The sequence below is a fragment of the Phalacrocorax carbo genome, chromosome 9 (assembly GCF_963921805.1).
Source record: "Phalacrocorax carbo chromosome 9, bPhaCar2.1, whole genome shotgun sequence".
Classification (NCBI taxonomy): domain Eukaryota; kingdom Metazoa; phylum Chordata; class Aves; order Suliformes; family Phalacrocoracidae; genus Phalacrocorax; species Phalacrocorax carbo.
In genome coordinates, this window is record NC_087521.1 from 26,766,731 (window position 1) to 26,779,713 (window position 12,983).

General features: G+C 37.0%; 1 protein-coding gene across 4 annotated transcripts in view; it reads right to left on the reverse strand.

Moving 5' to 3' along the window:
- CDC42BPB (CDC42 binding protein kinase beta) overlaps window positions 1-12,983 on the reverse strand; it is a 96,070-nt gene that overhangs the window by 28,826 nt on the left and 54,261 nt on the right. For all 4 annotated transcript variants that reach the window (XM_064460819.1, XM_064460818.1, XM_064460817.1 and 1 more), the window contains exons 6-16: window positions 12,347-12,440; window positions 10,807-11,007; window positions 9,164-9,412; window positions 8,103-8,182; window positions 6,949-7,115; window positions 6,730-6,849; window positions 4,736-4,869; window positions 3,052-3,294; window positions 1,262-1,372; window positions 540-784; window positions 237-342 (exon numbers count right to left, since the gene is read on the reverse strand). In XM_064460819.1, coding sequence (XP_064316889.1) covers window positions 237-342; window positions 540-784; window positions 1,262-1,372; window positions 3,052-3,294; window positions 4,736-4,869; window positions 6,730-6,849; window positions 6,949-7,115; window positions 8,103-8,182; window positions 9,164-9,412; window positions 10,807-11,007; window positions 12,347-12,440 — 1,750 coding nt within the window. The remainder of the gene's footprint in view (window positions 1-236; window positions 343-539; window positions 785-1,261; window positions 1,373-3,051; window positions 3,295-4,735; window positions 4,870-6,729; window positions 6,850-6,948; window positions 7,116-8,102; window positions 8,183-9,163; window positions 9,413-10,806; window positions 11,008-12,346; window positions 12,441-12,983) is intronic.

Consider the following 12,983-nt stretch of genomic DNA (forward strand, 5'->3'; position numbering starts at 1 on the left):
GGTGGTGGTGCCATCTGGTTTGTGGGAATCAATCCCACAAAGAGCAGTACTGAGATGCTAAAGTTACTATTTAGCCAGATCTCTCACATTTGTGTTGTGAAAACTACATTTGTTTTATTCAGATATTGCCTGAACATTTACAAATCTGTGCTGATCAATGAGCAGCCTACTGCAACACCAGAAAGTAACAAAATAAGAATGATATTTTGCTTAAAAATATTTCCTAAAATAATTACCCTCTCATTTTCTGTTGTTAGCTTTTTGTTATCTTCCAAGAGCATAGATCTTTCACGCTCATATTTCTCTTTCATTGTTCCTACTGCTTCCTCCATTTCACTGTGCCTAAGGAGAAGGAAATATAAAGAAATAGAATAGAAACACTTATTCTGTACCACTGCTGAAGCTGTAGACTGGGATTCTCAAAAAGAATAAACAGAGTTAAGGTGATATACCATCCTGCACAGACACCTATGCATTGCAATATACAAAAACACCCACCAAAAGAATCGATAGTTAATGAATCATGCCCAAAAGCTTACCTCTCTCGCTTTGTTTTCTCTAGTTTATCCTTTAATATCATGATCTCTTTCTGCAGTGCAAGCTGATGGCTCTCTGAATCATGTACTTCCTTTTTCACATTTTTTACTTCCAAAACATGTGATGCTTCTCGTCGGACCAACTCCTCTTCATAAAATAAGATTTTCTTTTCCAGCTCAGACTTAATTTTGGAAAGCTCCTGCTGGTGCTCTTGTGTGGCACCTGCTGCCCGGCCTCCCTGCTTCAGCTGCAGAGAAGAATAAACACCATCAGGAAGAGGCTATAATCTTTTTATTTTGGAAACATTATTTAAACTTAGAATTGTTGAATTGGTGGCACTTTGGAAAAATTTTTATCTGGGCACTGAGTGATTTAAAAGGTGCCTGGCTCCAAGCATTAAGCCCCATAAGTGGCTGCTCTGATTACATGACTCTAATAAGGGGTTCAAATGGGTTGCGGAGATAACAAATTTGGATCACATTGGTTTAGTATTTGCTTAGCATTCATAAATCAGACATTTTCAAGACATTAGTGTCCAATGAGATATTGAAGTACTTCAAGCCAAAAAAAAAAACCACCAAACAAAAAAAAACAACCCCAAATAAACCTGACCGGTTAGGTCAGGCTGTAGTTTAAGTCTCCCACAGGTATCAACAGTTGAGTAAGCAAAACTATTGCAGCAGCTCCTGTGCCAAGAGTAAAAATTTGTCAAAAACCATGTAACCTTTAGTGCTTCCAGTTCATTTTCCAGTTGCTTGGAGAAGACCTCACTGTGCTCACGAAGTTTGCGTTCTTTTGATGCTTCTGCTACAGCTTCTTCAAGTTGGGCTTCCAGCTGCAACAAGGGTAATTTTAAGTCATTTCAACACAGGATAGTCCTACCTGTATCATTCATTTCCTTTCCTCCATATAGATGAGCAGTAAGTTTTTCCATATTTCTATTTTATGTTACACCACTATACCAATCATCTCAGAATGCCATGATAATTGTTTTGCCTTCATTGATCCAGACATCCATCTGTCACACACAGTACAACTATTACTATTTGACTGTTTGTACTGATATGAACTACACAGAGTATGTGCAGGGATGACTGCACAGCTTCTATTAATGCTAAGAGAAGGAAATGGCACTAGGAAGTCATTGCAGCTGTGAAAGCAAAAAGGTCTCCTGCATTTACAGGTCAGCTCCACGCCACAGTACCTACTAAGGCAGCTTAAAAATCCTAATCTTTGAGACAAATTATTGCAAAATACGTCAAATATGAACACTGAACACCTTTACTTTGCAATTACAGAACAAAAAAGCTTGATCATCCCTTTGTCAACTTCAGACAGCTTATCAGAAAGACAATTTTGTGGCAACTAAGGCAACTGTTGCAATTCAAGCAATAGTGGCACAGTTTTAAAACTGGACAGGAAGAGTAAGATTTGGTTTTCTGCACTCAAATTAAACTCGCAAAGTTGCTTTTAAAAGGACTGTATTTAGAATTGTGGGCCAGGATAATGAACTTATAAACTATGTTCTGAATAGAAGATTGATACAGCTGTTAGGAAAGGGAGAACAGAGGAATTTGTAACAAAGACAGGAGATTATAAAGCTCTGCATGGACATATTTAACTGAATAAGCAGCAACACCTGAATGCCTGATGCACTCTGCTCCAGAGACGAGGTGCCACAGCCCTACACATCAAATATGGTGCCACAACCTTGCCTTCCCCAGTTAACTACCACTTCTTATTCACCGAGAAAAGTCGGAGAAACTACATCTCCTAGTACATTTTCATAGATTGCCCTTTATAAACATTGCTACCAAATTAAAGATCTTGAATTTCTCTTCTACACTTCACCCAGAGAATACATAAAATCAGATCATTTTTCAGTGATTAAAACACTCCGGGTTAGCCAAAATAGCTGTTTCTTATGCCCTCTTCTGGTTATCCACTTCATTTTATGTAAAACTATAAATTGCCTAGAATACTAATGGGAAATTAACTTGCTTAAAGATATTACAAACATTTTCTACAATTACTAACGACAGAGAAAGGAAAACCACCTATTTAGTCTGTATCACTATTCCTCCCTCCAGCTGAAGAAAAAATTCAGTTGAAAAAAATGAAATCAGAATACTCCAGCCTTAAAGCACATGAAAACATTAAGCCTTCTAGGTTTTGAGCTGACTTGTGAGTCAGAGTCTACAAGAATCAAAATGCAAGAACTCAGAAGCTGGGCATATATAGCAAGAATAGTTTCCTCCAGACTAAAATCAGCCTGAGAAAGAACAAAAAAGATGACTTGATTAATTTCCTAATATATCAGCAAAACATTTAGAAACAAAATCAAGACCTATTTGTGATCCGAAGCAAAGCTATATGGAAGAGTTACTGGCATAATTTCTTTGACTTGGGCAAAGTAAATTTTTGTTAACAGTCCTGATTTTTCGATACAATCACATGAGGTACTGGACAAGAACCAGCTGAAACATTTTACTGTTAGCTATTCTATCAAGCTACCTCTTTTCTGATCTTCTCCGATTTACGGACATCCTGTCGCATGGCATCAATTTTCTGCATGCTCATTTCCATCTCCTCTTCTTTGTCGCGAAGTTGACGGGACAGCTTCTGCTTTTGGGACCGCAAGTCTCCCATCCTCTCACTGAGCTCAGAGAACTCCTTCACAGCTAGTTTTCTTTGCTGGTGGGCATCCCTCAGTTCTTTAGATTGTGTCTTTAATCTCTCTGAGGCCTCTACAAGTTGCTGGTTTAAATAAAAAAGTATAATAAAAAGTCATTCTTTCCAAGAAGAAAGGAAGTGGACCTACATAAGAATGACTTGAAAGCTCAAAGTCCTCACATAACTTTTAAATATGAATTATAACACTTAATTTAGACAAAGTTTTTTTTTCTGGGTAAACGGCTGCAGTAACATACCAAGACAGCAGTTATTCTGCTTCCTAGTATGGCAGCTCCAGGTGCACCTTTGCTGTTCCAGAAGTTTTTCTTATAAATCTGACTACACAACGCCACCTCACTTCTAAATAACTTAATTTCAGGTTACCACCATGTACCTGCACAATAGTAACCTTTTTTGAAAGGAGTTTTTTAGCAGACAGCACATTCAGAGGAGCCACCAAATACACTGTATTAGCACTGAGACGCTGCAGCAAATTTTGTAAAATTCTTCATAAAACTGAAGAAGATTCCTTAAAACAAACTGTGAAGCTCTAATACTTTAATTGAAAGTATAAAAGCTGTTTCCTTTAACAAAAACTAACAAGATTAACAACAGAATAAATGTATACTGGCCAAAGACTTGTAAAAAAATCTGCCATTAAGAGGAGTACTGCAAGAGCATTCATTAACTTCCCAAAGGGCATGTGCGTTCAAACCAGCAGAAGCAGATTTGCCTTCTCTGCTACTATGGTAAATAACCCTTAACAGTGGTTAACAGACAGAAGAGAGACTGTTAAATTCTAGTGGACAAAAACCCCAGAGATTGTGGCCTGTGGATTACTTTTGGGTCCATCTAAATGCCACATGAACAATATGGCTGCTAGACTTTTCCAAAACTAGCTATTTGAATGCAGGTAGCTTTTTTTGATATTATTTAAAGTGGTATGTAGTATATGCAAACCCATATTTACTTTACTGCAAAATATTTTTCTGACTTAAACTAAGATACTGTTACATTTTAGGAAGCAAACAAAGGTGTAATTTACACAACAGTAAATAATTGCCTAAAATTCATCCTCAGCCTTAAGCAACAATTAACCTTTTGGTATTACAAAGAGTAAGTGGGCTCACACTGGAGCAGTGACTTAGCTATATTAACTCTTTCATATATATACACACACATATGCTTTTTGGTACCTACAGGACTGATGACTAGCCACAGATCTGAGTTTAACTCATGTGTATATTGAAACCATTTAGAATAATTAAACAGTTAAACCATTCTTTAGGTGTTTGTTCCCCCTAGCAGAACACATTTGAAATAAATAAGGTGCCTATCAACTTTAAAAAAATAAGTGTGCTACTTTGGAAAACTACTGTATTGCTAATAAAGTTAACAAGTTCACTAACATCTCAGTATAGTTCTAAAAAGCAGCATTTAAAACACTAAAACTACAACACAACAAAACTGTTCTATAACTACTTTACACGACCATTTTTAAACATATCTATCTTCGGATCAGTACCTTATGAAGGTCCTCCTTTTCTTGCCGCAGTACTCTGCACTGTTTTTCTAGTCCTTTCAACTTGTGTATAGAGTCTTCATGTTCTTGTCGAAAAGCCACTGCATCTGCAAGCTGTCCTTCCAGCTTATTTATATCTGTAGATTAATACATATTAAGGGTAACTGGTCCCAAATTTACACCAATAAAGGAAGCAACATTACTCAAGCAAACTGGCATCACCTTGTTTCAAAAATCAACTTCTTTCCTGTTCCTGCCGTTTTAGACTGTTTAAGGTAATTTTGAAGCATTGACAGCTCCATATAATTTTAATTTTCTTAGCCTATTAAAGAAATCCTCCCAAAGACTGTGATCTCTTGAACTGAAAAAGCCTTAGCACAGGGGTCTGTTTTGTTTTTGAGGAATGCAACAACTAGCCCTTGAAAACATCGAAATAAACTTGAGTTGTTCAAATTCCAGTTCTAGTAATTTGTCTCCTAAACAGTTTTCAGTATATGACAAGCAAGGCTACAGTCAGTCATTAGTGCATCCAGCAGGACAGGAGAGGACTATTTATGTCCTAGAGTAGACAAGAACTCACAATCTGGGAAGGGAATACCATCCTGCACGAGGCGGGCTGGAGACCTGACTGCCCATATTCCTGGTCGTTCTCTCTTTGCTCTCAAAGAAAATTAAACGAATTTGATTTGAGATTATCACCTTCAAGTGCAACAAACTAACCACCTTTATGTATTTCTGCTCACTCTTAAGAGCTGTTAAGAAAATGAACTGCTATTCACCATTTGATTTTAATTACTATTTCTTTTAAACAAGTAAGTAAGAAATTGCACAGGGAATAACCGTCTCACTCAAGTTCCACCGATGTCTGTGACAGAACAGGAAATTGGACCTATGTATTCAGGGATCCCAAGCCCTGCTGTAATGATTGAAGTATTACTCCTTTCCTCATTTCAGCACGAACCTCCTCCCACTCTACATGAACCAATACTACTTCTTTTTAAATGAGATCATACCGCTAGTTTTTATATTTAACAGGACACCATCAATGGAAGAGCTGGATAAACCTGAACCATTTGGAGAAGTAGCACCTTACTCTAACTATTTTGACTCAAACCTAATTCTAGAACGTACAAGAATGGCTTTTTTTCGAAGGATAATCTTTTTAGGAGAGCTCAGCTTATTTTCACAATGCGTGCACCTACAAAGGGGGTATATTGCCAAACATCAGGGGGAGAAAAAAAAATCAGCATCAGCAACTCAGCATCTGAACTCACTTATACTACAGGCCACTATAAACCTCTCAGCCAAGTCATTAGGATTCAAAACTACCATTTTGTTTGCCACTGATTCTCACTTAAAAATTAGATGCTATCGGGAGGTTTGTATGGATAAACTAATAGCGTTGTCAAGCAACAGATTTTCAGTGATATGGATGAGTCCGTCTTCTCTCAGGACAGATGCCAGTATTTGTTTTTCTGCAATGCTCAGTGCTTCCTAATTAATGCATCACCAGACAGAAACACAAAGGGAGCAGGAGCTCAGAAATATTTAAATGTGAACTATTATTACACATCCTTGCACCTATCCCCTTATGTTACTAAAAGGCAGCTAGTCTCCTCTCCCCAGTGTCTCTTACACCTACGTTCAGCAAAACCCCTCCAAAAAATATCTTGCAGGAGAGCAGGTGAACAGGATCTCTTGAGACTTCTAGAGACATCACAAGAAATATTTAACTGAACCCATCTAGACAATTCATTGTACTCTAGACTCCCCATGCTAGTATATGCTATCAAGAGAGTAAGCAAAAGAAAAATTTAAGTGCTCATCTGGAAAAAATTGAAATGCCTCTTCATATTGAATGAGACTTTTAAAAAAAGCCTTTTTTTTCAAGCACCTCAAGAACATTAATTCTACTTATTGCAAAAAACACAGTACATATTTTGCTACTCCTAGTAAAATTAAATTACATTACATTAATTACCGTGCCAGAGGCTTACCTGTTAATTTGTTTTTCAAGCGTTCAATTTCTTCATTTAATTTTTTTATTTCCTTATCACGGCTTGTATTTACTGTAACACACACTGGACCCTGGAGGTTCTGCGCTGTCTGTGTAGATTCTTAAAATCGGAAAAGGAAGGAAAAGGTTTTCAATAAAATACATTCCAAGTCCTCCTAATGAGCAGAACTAAGAATCCAAACAAATATAAATCACTAACCTTGCAGTTTTCTGTTCAAATCCTGCTTTTCTTGCTCTAATTTCCGTATTTTCTTTTCATAGCCTTCTATTTGTGAAGTGTTCTTTAAGTCACGCTGTACATCCATATCTTTGGTTACAGTGTCAGACTGCACTGCACTCTTTAAAGTGCCTCTATCAGATAAAGAGCTGAAAACAAATACATAAATTAGAACATTTTAATAAATACGCACAGCAGCCTATAGCAATGACATGCTGGGATTTCAGCAAATACACACCTTAAACTTACAAGAATAATTACTGCAGTAATTGTTACTGTTCAGACAATTGTCAGGGTAGATAAAGTTATTACTCCCTAGCTAATGTGCACACTGCTATAGAATTAAGATACCTGCATTCAGGACTTTAATGATGTGGATGTATATTTACTTTACAAACTGCCTAAATGATTGAAAATGTTAACTCTCCTATGCCAACGGTTAGTACTACCTGACAGTGAAGTAAGCAGGTAAGTGTAACTGCACTGAGAGGACTGAGAAACAAATCCAAAAGTTTGGTTCAAAGTGTGACAAAGATGGATTTAAGTTAAGCCACATTATCGCACTCTGAGAAGCGTGAGGTGTGTGTACTGGGTTCTTTCTGAAGTAGTATTGGACGGGGTAACAAACCCCAACAAAGGGAAATAACAAACAGGCAGAAAAACTTTTGAGATCAGAGAAAAGTACATGTTTAAGGGATCTCTGAAGTCAGATGGAGGGCACTTCAAAGATGTGCAAAGTGAGCCGCTTTGTCCATGCTCAGAACCATCTATGTTAATTTAGCTTACTAGCAGGTCTTTGGACCAGTGAGCTAATCCTGAACTGTTCCTGGCAGACATGCAACGTGGACAAGACTTGCTCTCAGCCTCTTAATGCAGGAACAGCAAGTTTATACTCAATTTCAAGTGGTACATCTAGTCCCTTAACTTTGTTTCATTTCAAATAGAAAAAACATTAAATACTTCAGCAAGCATGATCAAACTATGTTCAAAGACTTGGGGGAAAAAAAGGGATAAAGGTTTATCCAGAGGTACACCTGTAGACATCAACCTTTCTACATGCTTATAAAAATGAGAATTTCCTACAAGTAGCTGCATTTGAAAAAACTAGTTTAATGAACAACATATCCTTTGCTTACCTATCAGTTGTGTAGGTAAACCCAACGAATGGTAAATGCAGTCCAGAAAAGCCTGTATGAGAACTTGGTGGCACCACTTCCTGCATGAAAACAACATGTATGAAGACATGCTAAAAGAACTAAAACCCATATAGAGCTAAAGGCATTTGATTTAGCCTCAACAGTTAAAGAGAGAGAGCTAACAGAAAGACTTTTCTTCGCACATACCAATTGACAATCGGCAGTTATGCTTCATTGTATAGCCTTCCATTGTCCCTGGACGAACTTTATTTCAGATCAGGTCACTAAATATAATGACCTGAATTTAGGAGGCTCTTGAACTGGCACTTGAAACAGCAACATTTCAACAAGTTCAAAGCACAATGCAATCAGTAAAAGAAAACCTGAAATTTCAAGTTCCCAACTGAAAGTGACCTGGCGCCAAAATGAATACTGTTACTTTAGTATGCTAGTTACTGTTAGATAGGCAATAAAAAAGGTGCCAAAAGCTCTTCACTTCTTGGAATACAAGCTGATGAACGAATTACCACAAAAGCCCTCTGCTCTTCCTGACCCAACTACTACACAACAGAAATGGAGGAGGGGAACACCAATGTTCCCACTCCAGAAACCAACCTCCTGGTTCTTAAGTGAGTGCAGAAGTGGCAGTGCGAGCTCTCGCGTTTGGACAGCTGTGATTGCAAGCTGCATGGAGAATATATGTGTATTACCGAAGACAGATTTTTTTTTTTTTCACCTTTGAAAAGGAATAAATCCAAATACTATCTCCTTGTAAAGGTAAACTAAAAGGGGAACTAAGGTTTTTTCCCCACTGAAATATGTTTTAACTGTGACTGGCCATGTAACAGTAGTCCATTTCGGCAAGCGCTACCATTTAGAAAAGCAGCTTACGATTTCTAATAACCCAAAATGCCAGCGATTAAAAACTCAAATTTTTCAAATTTGGAATGACTTATTTTTCATCTCTTACATTACTTATTTTGAAATAAGTTCTCACTAGTACCTTATAGTGCAGCAAGGTTGCATACTTGCATTAGAAATATTTAAAAATGAAGACTCACTGGATTTCTCAATACATCATCATCTACATCAAAGTTTGAGGTGTCAGAAGGACTGCTAACGTCTGGAATATAAGGTGCTTCTAGGTTTCGGATGTTATCCCAATTAAGTCCTTCAAAAAATGCATGAGACTTAAAATCTTCTATTCCATTCTGTCCCAGTCTACGCTCCCTACTGCAGATAAGTCGCTGAATAAGATCTTTTGCTTCTTCAGATACATCTGTAACATGGGACGGAAACTGAAATCGTTCCTAGAAAACAAAACAAAAGGAGAAATTTTTTGAGAAATTTTTAGAGAAGGAATCCATTCTATAACTTTCAACAGTAGCTTCAAAAAGAATGTGCTAAATTATACCAGTAAAACTGGAAATGAATAGTCAAACATTGTTCTAGGTCCAGCAAGCAATGGCAGAGCACAATGCAATATATCCAGTGACAGACCTTTTGTCTTAAAATGGTTTTTGTGGGCAAGTAATCATTTCTCAATTTCTTTAACACAGATCTGTTTGAAATGAACTGTAATTAACTCTATTAGGAAAAGCAAATTTTTTTAAAGACATACAGGAATTTTGACACACTACAGTATATTAAAGATCATAAAATAAAGGCAGACTCTCACTGGTATTCTTAGTCACAGATTCACCAATCTCCTGAAGATGTACCCCCTGAGGTTTTATTACTCTTCAACTCTTAAAAACCCATGATGGTAGTAAATTCTTTACAAAACATTGTTATATTAAAGGATGTATTCTAATTTATAGGATAAGTACCTGTTTTCCTTACTAAAATACAACCTACATTTAGCAAAGACTTACATTATCATAAACAAACAGAAGATCTAAGATTTGTATTTACCACTAACATCTGAAATTACTCTAGATAAAAATCAGGAAAACTTTTTCTATATTTTAGCTTGCTACTACTACCACTGTATAGTCAAGAAGGGGACAATAGTGTATATACATATAGCACAATGTTATGAACACCAGTAAACTGCACTCATCCTGGGTAGAGGAAAATGCAACAATATACCCAGTGCAACAGCTTCTGACTACCTAGGATGAATATGCGTATAAACACATTCTCCTAATACAGCTCTTAAAAGGACACCATGAACTATTCTTATTCTCTAATGTTCAAAAGGCACCCAGAAGTTCCAACTCTTCTCTACCACTTTGACCCTGGACAAATCTCCTAACTTCATGCCCTTCACTCTGGGCAACTCCCCTGACCTCATGTTCTTCATGCAGCGCCTACCTAACCTGGTCAACTTGCCTGTTCCCTTTCCTGTACTGTTATCAGTGTGACAGAATATGTGTGCAGCTGTGTAAATAATGAGTTACTTAATTTCTTCTGCACAGCCCAAGGGAAACTTTAAATTGCCCTAACAAGAGAGTTGGTTTTAATTTCAATTTTGTGATGACTGCTTAGATTTTCCAACAAGAGCATCAGCATTTAGAGAAAAATTTTAGTTTGACAAAGCAGCAAACATTCCTAAAACCTGAACCAACAAAACTACACAACATGGTTTTAAACCATCATTAAAAAGCAAAGAACTACCATCACTCCAACACCTTTAAGTAACAAGTTCCTCCGTTAACATTATAATCTCAGTGAATACATAAAGATTTAATATCTCTCTTACTTCGTGATTCATAATCTTCCCATAGGTTTCCACTAATGACTCTGCATAAAAGGGTGTTTCACCATACAGCATTTCATACATGCAGACACCCAGTGACCACCAGTCACATTCAGGCCCATATTTTCCCATCCCATCTTCCATTGCTTGCAGTATCTCAGGGGAGATGTAGTCAGGCGTACCCACTGCTACTGACGACTGCACCTTAAAAATAAGGCAAACGTAACTGTTGTAAGCTTTCAGGTTTTCTCAGCAACTTTCTCACTCACACACTAATATTTGTGACAAACAGAGACACCAGGACATGATTTTGGAAAGGGAAGAGATGTATAAAATCACAGTGACAAAATAAAGAAAATATTAAGAAAATAACAGAGACTGCAATGATTAAGTTCCAGTCTACTTCTACATAAAATCAATCATAAAATCATAAAAACAAAAAAAGTTAATACATTTTATTCTGAACACAGTAGAAAACCAGAAGTCATATGGGTTTGTGAGAATGCAGAAAGACAAGAGGAGAAAATGTATTGCCTCTGTATCTGTTCATACTTTAGAATTGCAATTCGCTGCCAGTAGTTGAAATGAGAAATGAATAAGCAGGGAGTTCAAGTCCTATGCCTGAGTTTCACATTTTCATTTGTAGGCCCCTATTTTTATTATGTCAGAAATAGGTATAGGGCTTATCGCATAGTTGTGCAACTGGATGCAATACAGGGATAAGGCGGGGAATTGCCCTGTGCCCAAACAGTAGGGAAGCCCTGATCACTGGGGCAGTGGCCGAGCAGCTCTGATGTCTAGGAATATGTGAATATCAGGATTCACATAGAGTTATAATGGCTCTTTCCAATTCATTGTACATTTTAATATGGCAAATCTTTGTCAGGCATTTTATGACCACAGAATGTCACCAAGACTTGAGTTTGTTTGAAAAATCAGTGAACAATGTTGCACGCCATATTTTGGCAGGATTGGCACCTCTGGAAGCACCTGACCCCAGGCAAAATGAAAAACCTCATGAGTGATTTAGCTTTTAGCGGTGTATCCAATCTGATGCACAAGATGGCAGATTACCATATTGTTGCTGTTCGATTTGTAAAAAGCATATAAAATAAACTGCTTATTAATTATCTTTCATTCTGAATGACTTATACTTAAAATCTGTCATGGCTGCTAGGTTCCTGGTCACCTATGATTCCAGCACATAAATAATATCAAACTTCCATCCTTTTTAGCACAGGGTCTTTGGACAGTGCATAAAAATCTCATGAGAACTCAAATAGCTACGAGAAAATGTGAAAGATAGAAAAACATAGCAAAGGATAACTTTAAAAGGTAGCAGCCTGTAAAACGAGGAGATAAAGATGTCAAATGTTTTTATAAATACATTGAGTTATACACTTCCCTCAATTTTTAGAATGTCAATAAGCTTATAATCTGTCACCTTCCTGATGCATGCTGACAATGTCCAATAGCTTTAAGACCAGCAACTCACTTAAAACATCCCACTGTCAGTGACCGATTAAATTTTCGTCATACGTACTGTGCCATCTTCGCTCATTTTCAGACAGGATCCAAAGTCTGCCAGTCGTATGTGGCCATTCACGTCCAAAAGGACATTATCAGGCTTTATGTCCCTGTTATAATAGAAAGAAGTGAAAAGATTTAAATATATAGTATTAGCTCTGCTTGTAAAGATTAATCTTGCATCAGAATAACAAAGAATTTTGTGTTGGATACCCACTGATGCAAACTTTTTATTAAACTAGTTACAACCCTCTCCTCCTGCCCAACTTAAAACTTTGCCTGCAATATTGAAGCCTTAGATTACCTCAGATTTTCAAGCTCATCAAAGTTGAACTCTGAATGGTCAGTTAACCAAACAGAACAATTACAGTGAGTCATACTGACTGTAACAGATAGGGAGTTTACTTCATCAACATAATTTCACGATTATATGCATCACAATATATTGTTTAGAGGCTAGAAAGATAAAAGAGAAAAGGCAATCTTCTAATCTCATGGGTTTTTGCCAAGATTTATAACTAACTTCTGACTTATCTAGGAAGATATTTTTTACTGCTTCTCTAAATTTTGTCCAGCATTTCTGTTGGTCAGTATTTTTCATTTGCTATTCAAGACTTTCTATGCACTATTGCACAGCACATTTCCTTCTATGG